The following is a 19,285-nucleotide window of genomic DNA, read 5'->3' on the forward strand; positions in this document are numbered from 1 at the left end:
TTAAATGATTGTATAACTAGCAAAGGAGTTTTGAAGTTGAGGGTGTAGTATTTGGCAATGAAGACTACCCAACTAGTTAGGTTTAGCCATAGAAAACCGGAGAAAACGAGCTCACGATACAGTTATAATGCCCTGATATTAGGAGCTGGTGGCGAAAAGTTTGAAGAATTCAGAGACTGAAACAAATAAATCAGATGACGTATGTTTAAGGACAGCAGATCGACATACAATCCTGAAGTCAGCTGTAACCGTCGATAGTAAAATAAAGTTTAAAACGATATTTGAGTGACCCTGAATACATCCAATGAATGGTGACTCCTCATCACTATCTATGGTCAAGGCCCGGCCATTGATAGTGATGTTGATGGTTAAATGTAGTCCATTACGCGTTGTCCTTCATCCATTGTCTCGCAAAAAAACTACAGTTACAGTGTCGGTGCTTGAGTGGAACGCACGGTGGCGTGGGGCCCGAAATATTGTAGTTTTAAAGGGAAACCAAGGTTGTTGAGGTTCGTGGTGGGAGTAGCAGGATCTGGGGTATGTAAATAGTGATTTTCATGATATCTTTTTTTTTTTACAGATACAATGTTGTGTACGTTTAACGAGCATGTGTAAAAACGTACTGTTCTTTTCAAAAGCTAACTAGCATAAAATAGCTTGGTGGCTCAAAACTAGCCAGCCAGGCAATATAGCCCCTCTTTTGTTCGATTGTCAGCCGGTAGCCAGCTAGCGGTCTAACTAGCTAATTGCTGTGTGGAAATTTGAGAAAAATGGCCACCTAACCGTTGTGCCATCTGAAACAATCTGGCTGTCTGAACACGTTTTACATGTACTACCGCTCTAAAGTGTACCGGTGTCTTGTTAGCAGCACTGAATGTTGGCTAGCTAACAACTAGTTGGTTAGGTTAGCTAGCGTGTGTTAGTCCATACACAATCAGTTTGAGATGTCGTTAGCTAGGAGGAAAGACGCACTGGGATAAAATGCATGAGCTAGCTAGCCAGTTTACCTGTCACATTTGCAGGGTGTACTAAAATGTAAACAATTTTAGGATATAGCTGTAATTAGCTAGCTAACACAGCCGGTGTTCTGACAATCTGCTGATGGTGAGTTGATAATCCATGCCAGCAACTGTTCAACAATGCATCATACATACATCAATTGTAGGTACCCCAAACCTTTTTGCTTGCTGCAGGTGGACCTCAAATAAACTACCACTAGTTCGCTTGATAGAGAGAGACCCCCGCCCTAGCCTTACAAAGTCAGATGCTGCAGTGGAGGGGCTGATCATTGTGATACTTGAGAAGAGACAGGAAATAGGCCTAAACTGGCTTAGTATCATCAACCTGTATCTGTTCCCTGTGTAATTGTATAAGGAAACAATTGTCTCTCATTTGAGATGTGTTCACTGCCCAGCCCCCAACATTGTAGGAAAACCTATTACATACATCTTCACTTGTTGTTATTTCTCAGTGTGGTAATGGAAAACAAGAGCTTGTTTTATTTGGAGCATTACAGTGGGATTTCCTCTGAAAAGGTCATTTTTAGTTCATTCTAGTCTGAGCAAAGGTCAGAGTTCTAAACTGCACACTGTGCAAAATCACCACTTTATGATGGCCTCTGCTTTTGGCCATTGAATTATCCTCATTCAACACACTCATTTGACCAATTACCTGTTGTCAGATTGTTTGTCTTCTGTAGGTAGGCCAACCTTTTTGAAAAATGCTTATTTTATTGTTTGTTCGTAGGCCTAGGCTATCTGATTTTAGAATTCCTGAGGTGCCTGATTTTATTTATTTTAATGAAGGAATCTCGAAAAGTCAAGTCACCCTACTGAAAAATAAAACTAAATAGTAATCTTTGTCTCTTTCTTTCCTCCCTCTCTCTCTGCTCCCCTCCACCTCACATTTGACCTTTTTGTTCAACTCTCTTTCTTCCTGCTCTGTGGTAAAGACAGCTGCTGGTTGCAGGCACCGAGCGGTGCAACAGAAGCAGTGTGCCGTCCCCCTGTCCTACTCTCATGGCCCCCTCCATGTATGTCCTCTCTGCCTGTTAGTGTCCCCATCTGGTCCCCTCATTGTCTCGCTACCTTCTCCAGCCTAACGCCCTCCTTTCCCTCATGCTTTGGACAAAACCGGCATACTGCCAGCCCAATGACTGCCTGGATCGTCCTGCCTGTCAGCCTCTCTGCCTTCTCCATCACAGGGATATGGATAGTGTGAGTCCTGGCGCCCAAGCATGTATCACAAAGTGATTGAAAGAGAAATATTCATAAGACATTCATGATTGTGGGTTTGAATCATTGTTGATTTGTGTTTGTTTTTCCCCACAGCTACGCCATGGCTGTGATGAACCATCACGTTTGTCCGGTGGAGAACTGGTGAGTGCTTCACTGAGAGTTTCATTAAAAGCAGTGGTAGTAAAGAAGACCGAGGTTTGTCTTTGGATTTATAGCCTACATTAACTTGATATACTGCATTATATCACCTGCTTGAAAATAATAATAGCTCATTTAATTGTTTTTCTGTCTTACCTGCAGGTCCTACAATGTTACATGTACAGAGGAGATAGCCAGGCCAGGCTTCCCAAAGACATGCTGCACCATACAGGACATCCCCCTCATCAGGTGTTACATTCATTTATTCTCTCTCTCTTTGCGCCTTCTGTCTTTCAATTACATTTCAATTTACAGTTTATTTTTGCATTGGGAACATATGTTTACATTGCTAAAGTGAAATATGTAATAAACGGACCGGGAGGTCCGTGGGGAGATGCACAATTGGCCTAGCGTCGTCCGGGTTAGGGAGGGGTTGGCCGGTAGGGATATCCTTGTCCCATCGCGCACCAGCGACTCCTGTGGTGGGCCGGGCGCAGTGCTCGCTAACCAAGGTTGCCAGGTGCACAGTGCTTCCTCTGACACATTGGTGCGGCTGGCTTCCGGGTTGGATGCGCGCTGTGTTAAGAAGCAGTGCGGCTTGGTTGGGTTGTGTATCGGAGGACGCATGACTTTCAACCTTCGTCTCTCCCGGGCCCGTACGGGAGTTGTAGCGATGAGACAAGATAGTAGCTACTAAAACAATTGGATACCATGAAATTGGAGAGAAAAACGGGGTAAAAGTAAAAAAAAAAAAAAAAAAAATTAACAGTAAACATTACACGCACAAAAGTTCCAAAAGAATAAAGACATTTCAAATGTCATATTTTGTGAAAATAGTTCAAGTACAAAATGCTAAATAAATAAACATGCATATGGGTTGTATTTACAATGGTATTTACAACAATAAAATGACTGATGCATTAATCTACAAAGTCTTAGCCTTGTAACCAGACCAGAAGGGAAATAGTAACAACCTTGTAATAAACCAGTGACAGGAAGGCCTTTTCCTAACATTTGAATCATGGGCATATATAGGCCTAGTCAATGTCATTCAATGAATTAAGTCTAGTGAGTGGATTTCTAATTAGTTTTGGGTGACATGTTGTTTCCTCCCCCATCTCCTGTCCTGTACAGTAAATGTGGCTCCTTCCCCCCTGAGAGCTGCCTGTTCAGTCTGATCGGGAATGTTGGAGCCTTCATGGGTAAGTAAGGCCTCTTCTCCATTCCAAATGGCATCCATAGGGCTCTGGTTAAAAGTAGTGCACTATGTAGGGAACAATAGGGTGCCATTTGGAACGCAGACCTCTTCTCTCATCACTCCACAGCCCACTCACTCACACTCACAATAAGCTGTGTCCTTTGTCTCACTCATCACTGATGTAGTGAAGAGCAAACTCAGTTTACTCACCTTTTTTATTTTGTGAAAAGTGTTTTTTGCATTAGTGTTTAAAGCTGAAATCCTTCATGTTGGAACTGCCATGTCCACTTGCGATATTACAACAACAAAGAAGTTACTGTAAACAATAACAAAATATGTCTCTCCATCTGACATTATTGCACGCACGATAGAGCAGCAGATTGTGAATTTTCTTACCACATTGGCCGATGCTCCTCCCATCCGCTTCATAAACAAAAACAATAACAACGTCCGTTTGGTGGACAGTGGCGCTGTTAATTTATCATTGAATCACAGCCTACTTCACCAAACGGGTGATTTAACAAGCGCATTCACAATCAATGACTGTCATTGCTCCAATGTGTACTTAACCATAAACATCAACGCCTTTCTTAAAATCAATACACAAGTATATATTTTTAAACCTGCATATTTAGTTCATATTGCCTGCTATAACATGAATTTCTTTTAACTAGGGAAATTGTGTCACTTCTCTTGCGTTCTGTGCAACAGTCAGGGTACATGCAGCAGTTTGGGCCGCCTGGCTCGTTGCGAATGGTGTCCTAACAAAGACAGCCAACTTCGCCAAACGGGGGATGATTTAACAAAAGTGCATTTGCGAAAAAAGCACAATCATTGGACGACTGTATCTAACCATAAACATCAATGCCTTTCTTAAAATCAATACACAGAAGTATATTTTTTTTAAACCTGTATATTTAGTTAAAAGAAATTCATGTTAGCAGGCAATATTAACTAGGAAAATTGTGTTACTTCTCTTGCGTTCATTGCACGCAGAGTCAGGATATATGCAGCAGTTCGGGCCGCCCGGCTCGTTGCGAGCTAATTTGCCAGAATTTTACATAATTATGACATAACATTGAAGTTTTGTGCAATGTAACAGCAATATTTAGACTTATGGACTTATGGCCACCCGTTAGATAAAATACGTAACCGTTCTGTATTTCACTGAAAGAATAAACATTTTGTTTTCGAAATGATAGTTTCCGGATTGACCATATTAATGACCTAAGGCTCGTATTTCTGTGTGTTATTATATTATAATTAAGTCTATGATTTGATAGGCCAGTCTGACTGAGCGGTGGTAGGCAGCAGCAGGCTCGTAAGAATTCATTCAAACAGCACTTTCCTGTGTTTGCCAGCAGCTCTTCGCAATGCTTAAAGCATTGCGCTGTTTATGACTTCAAGCCTATCAACTCTCGAGATTAGGCTGGCAATACTAAAGTACCTATTAGAACATACAATAGTTAAAGGTATAATAAATAATCCTATAATAACTACAACCTAAAACTTCTTACCTGGGAATATTGAAGACTCAATATGTTAAAAGGAACCACCAGCTTTCATATGTTCTCATGTTCTGAGCTTTTTTACATGGCACATATTGCACTTTTACTTTCTTCTCCAACACTTTTTTTTTGCATTATTTAAACCAAATTGAACATGTTTCATTATTTATTTGAGACTAAATTGATTTTATTGAGTTAAAATAAGTGTTCATTCAGTATTGTTGTAATTGTCATTATTATAAATATATATATATATATATAATACAAAAATTGTCTGATTAATCGGTATCGGCTTTTTTTTTGGGTACTCCTATGATCGGTATCGGCGTTGAAAAATCATAATCGGTCGACCTCTAGTATTTACCCCCCCTGGCATTTTTCCTATTTTGTTGCCTTACAACCTGGAATTAAAATAGATTTTTTGGGGGGTATGCAATCATTTGATTTACACAACATGCCTACCCCTTTGAAGATGCAAAATATTTTTTTATTGTGAAACAAACAAGAAAACTTGAGCGTGTATAACTATTCACCCCCCCAAAGTTAATACTTTGTAGAGCCACCTTTTGCAGCAATTACAGTTGCAAGTCTCTTGGGGTATGTCTCTATAAGCTTGGCACATCTAGCCACTGGGATTTTTGCCCATTCTCTAAGGCAAAACTCCTCCAGCACCTTCAAGTTGGATGATCTTTTTAATCATACCACCGATTCTCAATTGGATTGAGGTCTGGGCTTTGACAAAGCCATTCCAAGACATTTAAATGTTTCCCCTTAAACCACTCGAGTGTTGCTTTAGCGTTATGCTTAGGGTCATTGTTCTGCTGGAAGGTGAACCTCCGTCCCTGTCTCAAATCTCTTGAAAACTTAAACAGGTTTCCCTCAAGAATTTCCCTGTATTTAGCACCATCCATCATTCCTGCAATTCTGACTAGTTTCCCAGTCCCTGCCGATGGAAAAACATACCCACAGCATGATGCTGCTACCACCCTGCTTCACTGTGTGGATGATGTTTTCAGGGTGATGAGAGGTGTTGGGTTTGTGTCAGACATAGCGTTTTCCTTGATGGCCAAAAAGCTCAATTTTAGTCACATCTAACCAGGTTCCCTTCTTCCATATGTTTGGGGAGTCTCCCACATGCCTTTTGGCGAACACCAACCGTGTTTGCTTATTTTGATCTTTAAGCAATGGCTTTTTTCTAGACACTCTTCTGTAAAGCCAGCTCTGTAGATTTTATGGCTTAAAGTGGTCCTATGGACAGATACTCCAATCTCCGCTGTGGAGCTTTGCAGCCCCTTCAGGGTTATCTTTGGTCTCTTTGTTGCCTCTGATTAATGCCCTCCTTGCCTGGTCTGTGAGTTTTGGTGGGTGGCCCTCTCTTGGCAGGTTTGTTGTGGTGCCATATTCTTTCCATTTTTTAAAATAATGGATTTAATGGTGCTCAGTGAGATGTTCAAAGTTTCTGATATTTTTTATAATCCAACCCTGATCTGTACTTCTCCACAACTTTGTCCCTGACCTGGTTGGAGAGCTTGGTCTCCATGGTGCCGCTTGCTTGGTGGTGCCCCTTGCTTAGTGGTGTTGCAGACTCTGGGGCCTTTCAGATGTGTATATATACTGAGATCATGTGACGGATCATGTGGCACTTAGATTGCACACAGGTGCACTTTATTTAACTAATTATGTAACTTCTAGAGATAATTGGTGGCACCGGATCTTATTTAGGGGCTTCATAGCAAAGGGGGTGAATACATATGCATGCACCACTTTTCCCATTTTTATCGTTTAGAAATTCTTTCCCATTTCACTTCACCAATTTTGACTATTTTGTGTATGTCCATTACATGAAATCCAAATAAAAATCTATTTAAATTTCAGGTTGTAATGCAACAATATAGGAAAAATGCCAAGGGGGGTGAATACTTTCGCACGGCACACACATATATATATATATATATACTAATGTGTATGTTAGCCATTAGTTAGCAGCACGTGCAGAAGGGCTTCAAATAGGCTCTGCGATCAATAATGGATGTGGCCTTTCCTCCACTCCTCCCCCTCATCATCCATCACCTTCCTCCATTACTTCCTTTTCTGTCTTATTTATCACCACTCACTCTGACCCCTTTTCCCTGTGCTCCTCTTCACCCACCTCTCTGCCCTCTCCCTCTCTCACCATCCCTTATTTCTCTACTCCTTCCTGCTCCTATCTCTCTTTCGCTCTCTCTGTCTCTCCAGTGGTGATGGTGTGCCTTCTGCGCTATGCCCAGGTGATTGAGCACAGCCACCGTTGCTGGATTAACACCAGCGCTCTGGTGTCTGGCTGCACCAATGCTCTAGGACTGGTCATGGTGGGCAACTTCCAGGTGATTCTTCTCACTTCATTACTCTACGTAAAGGCTGATTCCATTGGTGTGTCCAAGATGGTTTCATATCTCTCACTCTTGGCTCGAGCGACAATTACTAAGTGGTGGTGGGTTATATAGTCTATATTTTCCTCATTTGTTATCTCAACTTGGTGATTGCCTGTGTTTTCTAACATGTCTCCATATGTTAAAAACAAGGGGTATGGGCGGATGTGGGTGGCCATGTGCATAGGAGTGGGAGGGTTCATGGGGACGTCAATGGGATTTGGGTATTCGGAGTGGGTTCACTTGTGCATTAAATGTATGTTTTCAATCACAGTAAAAAAAAATACATGAATAGATAAATAAGATTTTTCCCTCCTTGGGCAGGTTGACCATGCCAAGTCTCTCCACTACGTTGGCGCGGGCGTGACGTTCCCCGCCGGTCTGCTCTTTGTGTGCCTGCAGTGTGTGCTCACCTACCGGGTGGCCGTCACTGCCCTTGACTACTGGATGGCACACGTACGTGTGGCGCTGGCCGCAGGAGCCCTCGTCTCACTGGTCCTCAGTATCCTTTTTGACTCACTGGGATTGGTTAAGGGAAGGGTTGAGCGGCTGGGATGAGGGAAAGGGGTGGGGGCTGGGCATTAGACTGGTCGTGTTATTGGTCCTGATGGACTCCACCAGTTAGTAAAAGGTGACTGATAATTTATCCTTAGCGTTATTTAATTTCAATCAGTCACAGTTAAAGATGGAATCCGCAGTAGGGGGAAACTGCGCCACGAGCTGAGGAGCGTAAAATTGCAGTATATAATGTGCTCTTCCATCGCGCAACGCTGTCTGAGGGGAATTAACAGTGTTTGTTGTTTGCAGTAACTTTGTTGTTGTATCACAAACAGACAACATTAACATTAAGGATTCCAGCGTTAATGTGGAATGTAGTATTGTCATTTCTCTTCTGTAATGAAACCTTGCAATGGCTAGTCTGTGATACCACCAAACAACTAGTGGGCCCCATGTGCTTCATATATATTTAGTAAGTCTAATTCCTTTCAGTGGTCTGTGATAAATAGGCAGATTTATAGTGGCTGTAGGAAAGGAGGGGCTGGGGGTCTGAAGAGGATGTGGGTGTGTGTCTGTAGAGGCCAGGGAGGATGTTGGGGGACGGTTGTTTGGATAGGTAGCTAGGGTTCTGTGGTTGGCTAGCTAATACATATGTGTCTGTACAGGTAGGCTGTTGGGGGAGGGTTGTGAGTGTGACCAGTTATTGGGCTATGGGTAGCTACGGTCATGGCTAGATTCTCCTAACCTGCAAGAGATGGCGCCGAAGAACATGGCTGACGTTTTACATTCTCTCAACCAATTGTGCAATTTTATTTATTTATTTTGTATTTTGTGTAACTTATTTTTTTTACTTATTGTGTACACCATGTTGCTGCCACCGTCTCTTATGACTGAAAATAACTTCTGGACATCAGAAAAGCGATTACTCACACGGACTGGAAGAAACTTTTTCCTTTAACGAGTCCGACGAGAAGGATATCCTACTTTCACTGTAACAGGCCCAGATCCACATCTTTTGCGTGAAGAAAAGACGCTGGAAAAAGGGGACACAGATTGGAGATCCTTCTGAGAATCCGTAGGCAAGCGAGTAAACTCCCAATGCCTTCCATTCATCTTGCTAACGTGCAATTGTTAGAAAATAAAATTGATGACCTACTATTAAGATTATCCTACCAACGGGACATAAAAACTGTAACATCTTATGTTTCACCGAGACGTGGCTGAACAAAGAAACGGACAATATAGAGCTGGTGGGATTTTCCATGCACCGGCAGAACAGAGACGCTACCTCTGGTAAGACGAGGGGTAGGGGGCTGTGTCTTTTTGGTAAGGGGTGGTAAGAGTAGGCAACAATACATCTGCCACGCTAATCCTTAACACTGGGGCCCCTCAGGGGTGTGTACATAGTCCCCTCCTGTATTCCCTGTTCGCCCAGGACTTTGTGGCCAAACACGACACATTCATTAAGTTTGCTGATGACACAACAGTGGTAGGCCGGATCACTGACAACGATGAGACGGCCTATAGGGAGGAGGTCAGAGAACTGGCAGTGTAGTGCCAGGACATCAACCTCTCCCTCAAGTGAGCAAGACAAAGGAGCTGTTTGTGGACTACAGGAAAAGGCGGGCCAAACAGGCCCCCATTAACATCGACAGGGCTGTAGTGGAGCGGGTCAAGAGTTAAGTTCCTTGGTGTCTACATCACCAACGAACTATCATGGTCCAAACATACCAAGACAGTCGTGAAGAGGGCACGACAAAACCTTTTCCCCCTCAGAAGACTGAAAAGATTTGGCATGGCTCCCCAGATCCTCAAACGGTTCTACAGCTGCACCATCGAGAGCATCCTGACCGGTTGCATCGACCGTAAGGTGCTACAGAGGGTAGTGCGAACTGCCTAGTACATCACTGGGGCCAAGCTTCTTGCCATCCAGGACCTATATAATAGGCGGTGTCAGAGGAAAGCCCATAAAATTGTCAGAGACTCCAGTCACCCAAGTTATAGACTGTTTTCTCTGTTACCGCATGGCAAGCGGTACCGGAGCACCAAGTCTAGGACCAAAAGGCTCCTCAACAGCTTCTACCCCAAAGCCATTAGACTGCTGAACAACCTACAGTTGAAGTCGGAAGTTTACATACACCTTAGCCAAATACACTTAAACTTAGTATTTCACAACTGACATTTAATCCTTGTAATAATTCCCTGTCTTAGGTCAGTTAGGATCACCACTTTATTTAAAAAATGTGAAATGTCAGAATAATAGTAGAGTTATTTCTTTCAGCTTTCATCACATTCCCAGTGGGTCAGAAGTTTACATACACTCAATTAGTATTTGGTAGCATTGCCTTTAAATTGTTTAACTTGAGTCAAACATTTTGGGTAGCCCTCCACAAGCTTCCCACAATAAGTTGGGTGAATTTTGGCCCATTCCTCCTGACAGAGCTGGTGTAAGTGAGTCAGGTTTGTCGGCCTCCTTGCTCGGACACGCTTTTTAAGTTCTGCCCACAAATGTTTTATAGGTGTGAGCGGACCAAGTAATTGGGCGTCACTCTAAAGCGGGAAGGTGGAATAAACGAGTCAGGAGTAGGTTTTCTTGATTGAACACAGTTCTCTATTGAGGGCATTTGGTCAGCACAAACACTCCAACATAATCAATGAAAATCTTCCAAGGAAAAACATACATCTTCTTCTCCAGATGAAACAGGAACACAATAGGATTATCTTTAAACTACAACAAAAAGTCACGGGATTGTCACCGTCTTAGTGGTTCTTCCTGGATAGCTCCTTGAGGTCATTGTCCATTTGGAAGACCCATTTGCAACCAATCTTTAACTTCCTGACTGATGTCTTGAGATGTTGCTTCAATATATGCACATCCTTTTCTGTCCTCATGATGCCATCTATTTAGCAAAGTGCACCATTCCCTCCTGTAGCAAAGCACCCCCACAACATGATGCTGCCACCCCCGTGCTTCAAGGTTGGGATGGTGTTCTTCGGCTTGCCTCTCCCTTTTTCCTCCAAACATACAATGGTCATTATGGCCAAATAGTTCTATTTTTGTTTCATCATACCAGAGGACATTTTTCCAAAAAGTATGATCTTTGTCCCCATGTGCAGTTGCAAACCGTAGTCTGGCTTTTAATGGTGGTTTTGGAGCAGTGGCTTCTTCCTTGCTGAGCGACCTTTCAGGTTATGTCAATATAGGACTCGTTTTACTGTGGATATAGATACTTTTGTACCGGTTTCCTCCAGCACCTTCACATGGTCCTTTGCTGTTGTTCTGGAATTGATTTGCACTTTTCGCACCAAAGTACATTCATCTCTAGGAGACAGAACGTGTCTCCTTCCTGAGCGGTGTGATGGCTGCGTGGTCCCATGGTGTTTATACTTGCATACTATTGTTTGTACAGATGAACGTGGTACCTTCAGGCGTTTGGAAATTGCTCCCAAGGATGAACCAGACTTGTGGAGGTCTACAATTTTTTTTCTGAGGTCTTGGCTGATTTCTTTAGATTTTCCCATGATGTCAAGCAAAGAAGCACTGAGTTGGAAGGTAGGCCTTGAAATACATCCACAGGTACACTTCCAATTGACTCAAATGATGTCAATTAGCCTATCAGAAGCTTCTAAATCTGTGACATCGTTTATCTGGAATTTTCCAAACTGTTTAAAGGCACAGTCAACATAGTGTATATAAACTTCTGACCCACTGGATTTGTGATACAGTTGTTGGAAATAATTGTTGGAAAAATGACTTGCACAAAGTAGATGTCCTAACTAGAGGTCGTCCGATTATGATTTTTCAACACCGATACCGATTATTGGAGGACGAAACAGCGCCGCTTCCGATTAATTGGCCGATTTATTAGAAAAAAATGTTTTTTATATATATATATATATATATCATACACTCACACACATTTTTGTAATAATGACAATTGCAACAATACTGAATGAACAATGAACACTTATTTTAACTTAATATAATACATAAAAACACACACACACACAGCTCTGAAGTGACAATGATACTGAAGAGTCTGCTTAGGAGACAAATACCCTCAACTGTTTGAATAAAAAATAGAGTTTTAAGTTACCTGTGATGAATGTTGAAAACAAAAACTTTAATTTCTATATGCAGGAAATCATATTTTAATAATGGGCATGGTAAGGATTGACAACCAAAGTGCGAGTCATAATTCCCATGACACCCATGGTTCCTTCATTTATTCCATAGGATATTTTTTGAATCTCTTAAAATAAGGTCTGTGTTTCGTGTAGGCTTACACCACCGTGCCAATTTTATAACTGTGTAGATATCCATAGGACAAGGTAAGTCTGATCAATATTGGCCAAATATAAGCGAAGATAAAAACATTTGTAGAGTGGATTTATGAAAATATGTTGACAAACGTTACCTTATCCTAGTGAGATTTACAGGGGTATCAAAACGCCGAGGCGGTTTAAGCCTGCACGAAACACAGACCTTATTTGAAGTAGATCAAGACATTCTCTATGGAAGACATGAACGGTAAAACAACGAAGGAACCCCTTTCAAGTTCAGCCGCAAGTTATTACAGGAATTATAACGCGTCGACTATTTCTCTCTAAACCATATATATACCTTTGACTAATCCGGAAACTATCACCTCAAACAAAACGTTTATTCCGTTCCGTATTTTATCTAACGGGTGGCATCCATGAGTCTAAATATTCCTGTTACATTGCACAACCTTCAATGTTGTCATAATTACGTAAAGAGCCAGGCGGCCCAAACTGTTGCATATACCCTGACTCTGCCTGCAATGAACGCAAGAGAAATGACACAATTTCACCTGGTTTTTTAAATTTAATTTTACCTTTATTTAACCAGGCAAGTCAGTTAAGAACACATTCTTATTTTAAAAATCGGCACCCAAAAATACTGATTTCCGATTGTTAAGAAAACTTGAAATCGGCCCCGATTAATCGGCCGACCTCTAGTCCTAACCGACTTGCCAAAACTATAGTTTGTTAACAAGAAATTTGTTTAGTGGTTGAAAAACGAGTTTTAATGACTCATAAGTGTATGTAAACCTCCGACTTCAACTGTACAGACTACCTCAACTAGCCTGTACGCCAGCACATTGACTCTGTACCGGTGTCCCCTTTGTATAGCCTCGTATAGCCTCAATTGTTAGTAATTACTATCTTGTCTCATCGCTACAACTCCCATACGGGCTCAGGAGAGACGAAGGTCGAAAGCCATGCGTCCTCCGAAACACAACCCAACCAAGCCGCACTGCTTCTTAACACAGCGCGCATCCAACCCAGAAGCCAGCCACACCAATGTGCTGGAGGAAACACTGTGCACCTGGCGACCTTGGTTATCCCGCCACAGGAGTCGCTGGTGCGTGATGAGACAAGGATATCCCTACTGGCCAAACCCTCTCTAACCCGGACGACGCTAGGCCAATTCGTCGCCCCTCTCGGACCTCCCGGTCGCGGCCGGCTGTGACAGAGCCTGGGTGCGAACCCAGAGTCTCTGGTGGCACAGCTAGCGCTGCGATGCAGTGCCCTAGACCACTGCGCCACCCGGGAGGCCCTTATAAATATTTTCTTCTTCTTGAACTGCACTGTTGATTAAGGGCTTGTAAGTAAGCATTTCACGGTAAAGTCTACACCTGTTGTATTCCGTGCATGTGGCAAATAATGTTTGATTTTATGTTAATTCTCCTAACCTTCTACAAAAAGTAAAATCTGAAAGCTGGATCCCTTCTAGCCATTACCACAAACTAGGGTTCTTAAAACATGATGACTCCTCAGAATTGTGAGAAGTTCTCAGGGACAAGGCTGATCTTCCTCCTGCTGGAACTAAGTATGGGTGAAGACTGCCTGGCAGGCTCAGCCATACTCTGAAGCTCTCATTAGCATATTGATATATCCCTGCCTAAATATTTCCACAGCAACAGTACTGCACTCTGTGAACCGTGCACTCATTATTGACCATGGCATACAGTGCGTCCCAAATGGCATCCTATTCCATTTTAAAGTAGTGCACTATATAGGGAATAGAGTGTCATTTGGGACTTAAGCATAGATTTCTTAATGTTGCCCTTCCTCCTCCATCGATGTGGCTGTTGCTTCTCCTTAACCGTCTTTCCCCAGGTGGTATTTTCTTCATTCACGAGAGCTTTGTCCTCCAGCATGCGGCGGCCATCTGTGAGTGGGTCTTCACCGTGGACATCCTGGTTTTTTATGGCACCTTCACCTATGAGTTTGGCACAGTCACCAATGACACCATGATGGTCGGCCTGCAGCAGACCCACCACCACTCGGGGGTCATGATGGGCGGCGCGGCCGGGGCCATGACGCTGGGCATGGGAGCCAAGGGCCTCAAGTCCCCTGGAGGAAGTAGCACATCCACCCATCTCAACTGCACCCCTGAGAGTATAGCCATGTTGTAGCTTAGTGGGGATCACAGGAGGTCACCATGCTGCTGCAGAGAGGAATCACCACACAGGCAGCGGAAGTTAGGGCTCAATGATAGTACTGGCCGCCAGGGGAAGGAGGAAAGACAAGACATTGAAAATCACAAGATATGATTGACACACCGGGTCGGTATTGCTGTATTGGGTTTTCGTGTTGTAATAATCTGTCCGTTTCTCCACTACGGTCTAATTTTCTTTGCTTCATCAGCAGGAAGGAAGACTTACAGGAAGGACAAATATATGGGATGATGAGGGATGATGATGTTCTGAGTGTTTCCAAGATGACAGCTGGCACATGGGCCTCCCAGCACACTGACCCGATACCTTTTTTCTTTCTTAAAGATCAGTGTTGTTTGACCGGTCACTGAGGCCTTTGCCAGTGTTCATCCCTGTCGTGTCGGGATGGCAGACACAAACGGTTTCTTTTATATGCCAACACAATGATGTTTTTTGTGGCACATTTTACAGACTTCCTCTACCTGGTGAATGAGAGAGTAGAGTACGTTGTTGGATTGATCAGACTTGGTTTGAGTTTTTCTTTTGTGTATACTCTGCCAATGTTTAAGCATCATAGTAAAAACTATTGAATGTTTGAGAAGTGGAACTATGGATAGTATACTGTTTTGTGCATGACAGGTTGTACGCACACATCTTTTTATTTATCAAATCAAGTATGAATGAACTGTAAAACGATTTGTGAACTCAGAAACATAATTTGACAAGACAATTTACACATTCTGTGCACAATATCTTCCCGATATCTCAAATAGCTGTCAAGAGGGCAAGTGATATGAACAACTTTATTTTTTAAATATTGTTTAAAATATCTCTATGTTTAGTTATTCCCTAGATAACATTTTATAGATGTATGACATGCTATACATCTAGATGACATGATCTGAGCATCGAATGCTCGCACATACCTGCTGGTCTGTTCTGCCCCTCTTGTTACTGGGGCAAACTCTGCGTCTCAATCACTCTTGCTTGATTTGTTTTATATTTCCCATGTTGCCACTGAATTTCCCTCACCTGTTAGCCACTGGTAACATGGCTTATTGTGTTGCTTTTATGAGGTCACCTTTATTGTTTTCCATCTTTGTTGGTGAATTAATAGCCATTTCACATCTGCCAAAGTAAAGTACACTACAGAGTATGTTTTGAAAGCCTTGCTTTGGAGAGTTCTGAACACATTGCTCTTTGTTATATGTCAAAGTACATGTAATTAAATATATGGTTATAAATATGTCAACCCTCTAGGCTACGATCCATTTTAAAAGGTGCAAATATGACTAATTGAACAACAGCTGTCTTATCTGGAGAGAAAAAATACAGGGGTATCTATTGGTTGGATTCCAGGCTGGTTCCTTGGAAGCCTTATTTGGAGACTGTGGGCAACACAATCTCTGTAAGAAACGTCTCGTCAAAGCCTGTCCTTAATGTTCTGAGTCAGATACTGTGTTGAGAACAGTGCTCGTATTTATAAAGCCTCAGAGTCGGAGTCCCCTTTAGTCCACCCACTGCCCATGTAACCTTGTTCATTATGATAGAAGTGATCTTCGATCAGCACTCCTACTCTGAGATGCTTTATAAATACAGGCCCAGTTGTGTTGACATTAGGGAATAAAGAGGAGGATGCCTATATTGACCTTGTGCCATTGACCTGATAATGACGAGTGTCTGATGTGTCAACAGGTTGTGAGTATTGTTGAGATCCTCTCTGTCATGCCTCTGATGTGGAAATACATGAGGACATTTGTCATTTTTTGAGTTGAGAGGCTGCATGCATGTACTGTGTGGGCGATGGGGTGCAAAATTGTTAGACTGAAATAGATGTGTATGATATGTAGACCGTGACTTAAGAATGACTTATTAAATTGTCTTTCTCATTGCCAAACATCTATAACTGAAATGGTACAGAATAAACCTCTCAACGTTGTGACTGACAACCAACCAAATATACCCCAGGTGAGAGTCACCAGGAAACAAATGTGTTTCTGTAACCAACCAGCGCCACCTTGAGGCCAATGATTGTCTCCACATGGAGAAATCAAATGCAAGTCAGCAGTTTGTATGCTATGCTTTCTCCCTCTCTCTCTCTGGCACTTCTTTAGTAGGCCCCAGGGGTGGACTTTGCTACGTTGAAGGGGTTTCAATTAATTGAAACTGGCCCCAGCTGCCCACGGGAACCCCACTGACTGTTATTTAACAACTTTATATGGCCTATATATTCTGTGAAATAAATATTTTCAATTGTGGGATAATAATCATATACGGTCATTTTCCATGGAAAAAATGTCAATTTAAGTCCGCCCCTGGTTGGCACTTTTAACATTAGTGATCTATGATATCACTTCCACGGTATTCTCTATTGGGTCATTGTGTTCCTGGTAGAGTATATATTAAACTGTACAGTACAGCCACTGGATGGTTTTTCAGCCAACAAAACTATTTTCAACTGTGTTTTATAGTTTTCTTCATGTCAGCTACCTCTGTGATTGAGAGTGGACTTGATGTTAATTCCAGAGAAGATGCATAGATTGTATTTCCTATTCCTATAGCTGGAAAAGATGAGAATCTACACTGGAATGTGATGGGTTGGCTCTGTTGCTATAAAACAGGCCACACAGAAAAGACAAGAAAATGAAAGCACACTGGTGGTTTCTGATGCAAAAATTCTGTAGCTCCTGTGTATGTTCACTATGTTCGATCTTTTGGCATTTTCCCCCTTATCCCGTACCAGCCAAAAAGTTTTTTCAAATATTTGATTTCAAATGACCTTATTTTCTGACGTATTTCAGCACACTGTAATTTAGTATCAAGGTTAGACTTCAACAGGCAGCTTTGATGAAAATGTTCCTACGTGGGATTGGAACTATTCTGTGTAAACATTTGCGTTCTCTTACAGTGGACATGGCCAAAACATGACAAAATGGAATTTATATACATGATTGTTTTTGTTAAAAAATAAATAAATAGATTCATGCACTCTTTCAAGACGTGTGAGAATAACAAATCCAGTAGCAGAAGACAGCCTGTATGGAAAATGATGTCTTGAATCCTAAATAACAGCAATGCACATCAAAGATGTAATAGTCATTTTATCATTTTTGAAAACTATGTAAAACGGGTGGTATGGGAGGGAAGTCGATTACCCCCTTCTGTAAATGTGTGATGTATCTATCATTTAGCTATTTTTATTTTGTCAGAGATTTATATTCAAATATGAAATAAAATTGATGAATTATAAGCAAATGATTTGCTCTTCGTATTGTTTATTTGTGGGCAGAAGATGGGTAAATCATGTTAGATTACACAAGCTGAAGGTTTGTTTCGACATGACTGATCTGGGACGAGTCTCAGCTGTATCCCCTCAGAGAAGGGAGTAGGCTGGCTTGGCAGACATTGACTTGGCAGACATTAGCCTACCCACTAAAATGATATTTCCTCAATATTGCATAAATCAACATTTGGCATACCTTTGAGCCCAGAACATCAACTTCTCTCTTCCGCTCCTCTGCTCTAGCCTTGTGAAACCACACTAACTGCAATGTGAGATATTGCAAGATTATTCAGGTTTCATGAGGCCTTTACTATAATTAAACGTATCATGTGCTCTATACAAGACAGCCCTTTGTTGTAGACCGAGAGAAATATGGCAGAACAATTATCACTGCCTTGAAATAGTGTCTGTTCAGTACTGTCCGCATTTCACAGCAACTGTTAATTTTAAGGACTCACTCACAGGACTCAGCAGTTGGAGGTTATTTCGTCATATGCCTACTGAGATACACTCATTGACATGAACCACAAACCAACAACTGAATGCTATACATGCTTTATAACCACCCATTGGACTTGGTCTGTGTGTTAACAATGCTGGGTCATTCAACAAACTATTTAGTATTTGAGGAAATGCGATTGAGTGGACCTGAGAAAAACTACAGTTCTGAGATTGGTCCTTAATCTACAATGCCTTTAGAAATTATTAACACCTCTTTACTTTTTCCTAATTTTGTTGAATTAAAAATAGTTTAAATTAAGATTTTATGTCACTGATCTACACACAATACCCCATAATGTCAAAGTGGAATTTGTTTGTAGAATTTTTTTATTTTATTAATACAAAATGTAAAGCTGAAATGTCTTGAGTGAATAAGTATTGGACCCCTTTGTTATGGCAAGCCTATATAAGTTCAGGAGTAAAATGTGCTAAACAAATCGCATAATATTTCGCATGGACTCGTGTTCAATAATAGTGGTTAACACACATTTTTTATGATTACACCATCTCTGTACCTCACACATAAGGCCCCTCAATCAACTAGTGAATTTCAAGCACAGATTAAACCACAAAGGCCAGGGAGGTTTTTCAATGCCTTGCAAAGAAGGGCACCGATTGATAGGTGTAAAAAAATATCCCTTTGAGCATGATGACGTTATTAATTAGTCTTTGGATGGTGTATCAATACAGAGTCACTACAAAGATACAGGCGTCCTTCCTAACACAGTTGCCGGAGAGGAAGGAAAATGCTCAGGAATTTTACCATGAGGCCAATGGTGATTTTAAAACAGTTACAGAGTTTAATGGTTGTGATATGAGAAAACTGAGGATGGATCAACAACATTGTAGTTACTCCAGAATACTAAATGATATATATTTTTTCATTTTACTAGGCAAGTCAGTTAAGAACAAATTCTTAATTTTACAATGACGACCTACCCCGGCCAAACCCTCCCCTAACCCGGACGACACTGGGCCAATTGTGTGCCGCCCTATTGGATAAAGTGAAAAGATGCCTGTACAGAATAAAAATATTCCAAAACATGT

General features: G+C 41.7%; 1 protein-coding gene across 4 annotated transcripts; it reads left to right on the plus strand.

Moving 5' to 3' along the window:
- Positions 1-334: 334 nt before the first annotated feature.
- Positions 335-17,709, plus strand: LOC115111783 (transmembrane protein 150A-like). Of its 4 annotated transcripts, none has more exons than XR_003860840.2 (9): positions 354-537; positions 1,952-2,216; positions 2,331-2,378; positions 2,538-2,624; positions 3,510-3,577; positions 7,317-7,444; positions 7,814-7,991; positions 14,135-14,583; positions 14,666-17,709. XR_003860840.2 is itself a non-coding variant. In XM_029638211.2 (8 exons), the coding sequence occupies exons 2-8, from the start codon at positions 2,035-2,037 to the stop codon at positions 14,431-14,433; spliced, it is 990 nt and encodes a 329-aa protein (XP_029494071.1). In that variant the 5' UTR covers positions 335-537; positions 1,956-2,034; the 3' UTR covers positions 14,434-17,709. The 4 variants fall into 4 exon arrangements, 2 of the variants coding, with proteins under 2 accessions (XP_029494071.1, XP_029494070.1); XR_003860841.2 differs by having other exon boundaries at positions 14,669-17,709; XM_029638211.2 differs by having other exon boundaries at positions 335-537; positions 1,956-2,216; positions 14,135-17,709.
- Positions 17,710-19,285: the final 1,576 nt, after the last annotated feature.

The sequence above is a fragment of the Oncorhynchus nerka genome, linkage group LG27 (genome assembly GCF_034236695.1).
Source record: "Oncorhynchus nerka isolate Pitt River linkage group LG27, Oner_Uvic_2.0, whole genome shotgun sequence".
NCBI classification, from domain to species: Eukaryota; Metazoa; Chordata; class Actinopteri; order Salmoniformes; family Salmonidae; genus Oncorhynchus; species Oncorhynchus nerka.

Coding starts and splice junctions, on each gene's coding strand:
- LOC115111783 (XM_029638211.2), top strand. CDS start 2,035: ATGTCCTCTCTGCCTGTTAGTGTCCCCATCTGGTCCCCTCATTGTCTC. Junction 2,625..3,509: donor CAGGACATCCCCCTCATCAG/GTGTTACATTCA, acceptor TGTCCTGTACAG/TAAATGTGGCTCCTTCCCCC. Junction 3,578..7,316: donor GAATGTTGGAGCCTTCATGG/GTAAGTAAGGCC, acceptor CTGTCTCTCCAG/TGGTGATGGTGTGCCTTCTG.